Source organism: Mauremys reevesii, linkage group 13 (assembly GCF_016161935.1).
Source record: "Mauremys reevesii isolate NIE-2019 linkage group 13, ASM1616193v1, whole genome shotgun sequence".
In the NCBI taxonomy this organism is placed as follows: domain Eukaryota; kingdom Metazoa; phylum Chordata; order Testudines; family Geoemydidae; genus Mauremys; species Mauremys reevesii.
In genome coordinates, this window is record NC_052635.1 from 11,058,187 (window position 1) to 11,060,460 (window position 2,274).

Here is a 2,274-nt window from a genome sequence, read left to right on the forward strand (position 1 = left end):
AACACTGACATAGTCCAATAATTGTACAATTTGAACCCAGTCACTCTATTGCAACTGTGTTTATTTCTGTTTCAAAGGGACACTTGTTGAATGGTAAAACTGAGTAAACAGCAAAGCTGGCAGACAAAGTCATGGGTATTAAACATACTAGCGCCTTAGATAGAGAACAGTGAATTGAAGTCCCCAGCCAAAGCCTGTCTCTCTTATCCCTGCCCAAGGACATAGAGCATGTCAATGGGATTAGAACTGAGATATTCTGCTCTAGCACCATATCCTCTATCTCACAGTGCTGCCCACTAAACACTAATGTTGTAAATTGAGGCAGTGAACATACATATAATAAGGCACAGCTCATCCCCCACAGAACTCACAGTGCAAGAAGACAAGGCAGAGAAATGGATGGAGGAGAAACAGAGGCACAGAGAGGGGAAGTGACTGGCCCAAGGTCACAGAGGAGGTCAGTGGCAGAGCCAAGAACAGAACCCAAATCTCCTGATGGCCACTGACCCGCACACCCAAAAAGTGACAGAGGCAAATGACACAGCAGAGAGGTAGCGGAGCAATGCTGCTAGCCCATCGGAACACAGAGATGGAAATGCAGTCAGGATTTGGTGTCATAATTCAATATGTTTGTAGGCAGCCGGCCATCTACGTGGTGTTGAAGTGAAATCGTTACAGGTGAGCTGTCATACACAATGCCAAGTCCATCTTGTATTTCCACAAAAAGAGGATATCAGGCAGTGTTGCCCATGTCCAGAGCCTGCTGTTTGTAGCAATAGGGGATCCATCTTGGCTAGAATTCTTGCATAGAAATTGTACTTTGCTCCACCCTTCACACAGCATTATATTAAACTACATCATGAGCTGGATCTTCAGATGGTGCAAACTGACTTTAAGGGAGCTGCACCAATTTACATTCATGTGATAAGTCACCACTCCTAGTAAATAGCAGTGATGAATGCTGTGCATTGTTGACACTCACTTCATATTGCTGTGTGAAATCAGGGCCACTCCCTCTGTTACTGTAATTCCCCCACTGTCTTTGTCCTTCCCTCCACAGCCATCACACAATGAACTGAGAAAGAAAATGTCCAACCGAACCACCCTGACCGAGTTCCTTCTCCTGGGATTCTCTGATGTTCGAGAGCTGCAGATTTTGCACTTTGTGGTGTTCCTGGTGATTTACCTCGCAGGCCTGATGGGGAATCTTCTCATCGTCACAGCCGTAGCCCTCGACCCCCATCTTCAAACCCCCATGTACTTCTTCCTGGTGAATCTGTCCGTACTAGACTTTGGCTCCATCTCCATTACCATCCCCAAATCCATGGCCAATTCTCTCATGAACACCAGGGTGATTTCTTATCCTGGATGTGTCACCCAAGTCTTTCTCTTTATCCTCTTCACTGCAACTGATCTTGCCTTACTCACCATCATGGCATACGACCGATATGTTGCCATCTGCCAACCACTGCACTATGAGAGAATGATGAACAGGAGAGCTTGTGTCCAAATGGCAGCCAGTGCCTGGATTACTGGTATTGTCTACTCTGCCCTGCACACTGGCAACACCTTCAGGTTACCCTTCTGCCAGTCTGATGACATCAACCAGTTCTTCTGTGAAATCCCCCAACTACTCAAGCTCACCTGCTCTGATTCGTACCTCAGTGAAGTTGGTGGTATTGCCTTAGGTGTGTTTTTAGGGTTGAACTGTTTTGTTTTTATAATTGTGTCTTATGTTCACATCTTCAAAACTGTGCTGAGAATCCCTTCTGAGCAAGGCCGGCATAAAGCCTTCTCCACCTGCCTGCCTCACCTCACTGTGGTCTCTTTGATGGTTTTTACTGGCATCTTTTCCTACCTGAAACCTACCTCCAGCTCAGCATCAGGTCTGGACCTTGTGGTGGGTGTTCTCTTTTCCCTGGTGCCTCCACTGATGAATCCGATCATCTACAGCATGAGGAACAAGGAGATCAAAGCTGCATTGAAGAAACTGATTGTGTGGAGGTTATTCACCAAGAGTTAAAATGTCCATCAGTGCAACTTGACTGTGATTTCATTCTGAGTTTCTTTGTAGGTATAATCAACTGATGACAAAATTGTTTCTTGGAGAGCATAGGGTGCAATCTGTTCATGAAATCATGAAATCTGGACTAGCTTCACTGAAGTCAAATGAGTTTGTATAAGATTACACCAGTGTACATAAGATCAGAATCTATCTACATATGCACCTACCTATCTGTCATAGGGATTTATAGGGCTACTGTCACCTATAGC

At 45.2% G+C, this 2,274-nt stretch overlaps 1 protein-coding gene across 1 annotated transcript; it reads left to right on the top strand.

Annotated features, from left to right (window-relative positions):
• Positions 1-1,087: 1,087 nt before the first annotated feature.
• Positions 1,088-2,023, top strand: LOC120381081 (olfactory receptor 14C36-like). The gene has a single exon (XM_039499146.1). The coding sequence runs from the start codon at positions 1,088-1,090 to the stop codon at positions 2,021-2,023; it is 936 nt and encodes a 311-aa protein (XP_039355080.1).
• Positions 2,024-2,274: the final 251 nt, after the last annotated feature.

Coding starts and splice junctions, on each gene's coding strand:
- LOC120381081 (XM_039499146.1), top strand. CDS start 1,088: ATGTCCAACCGAACCACCCTGACCGAGTTCCTTCTCCTGGGATTCTCT.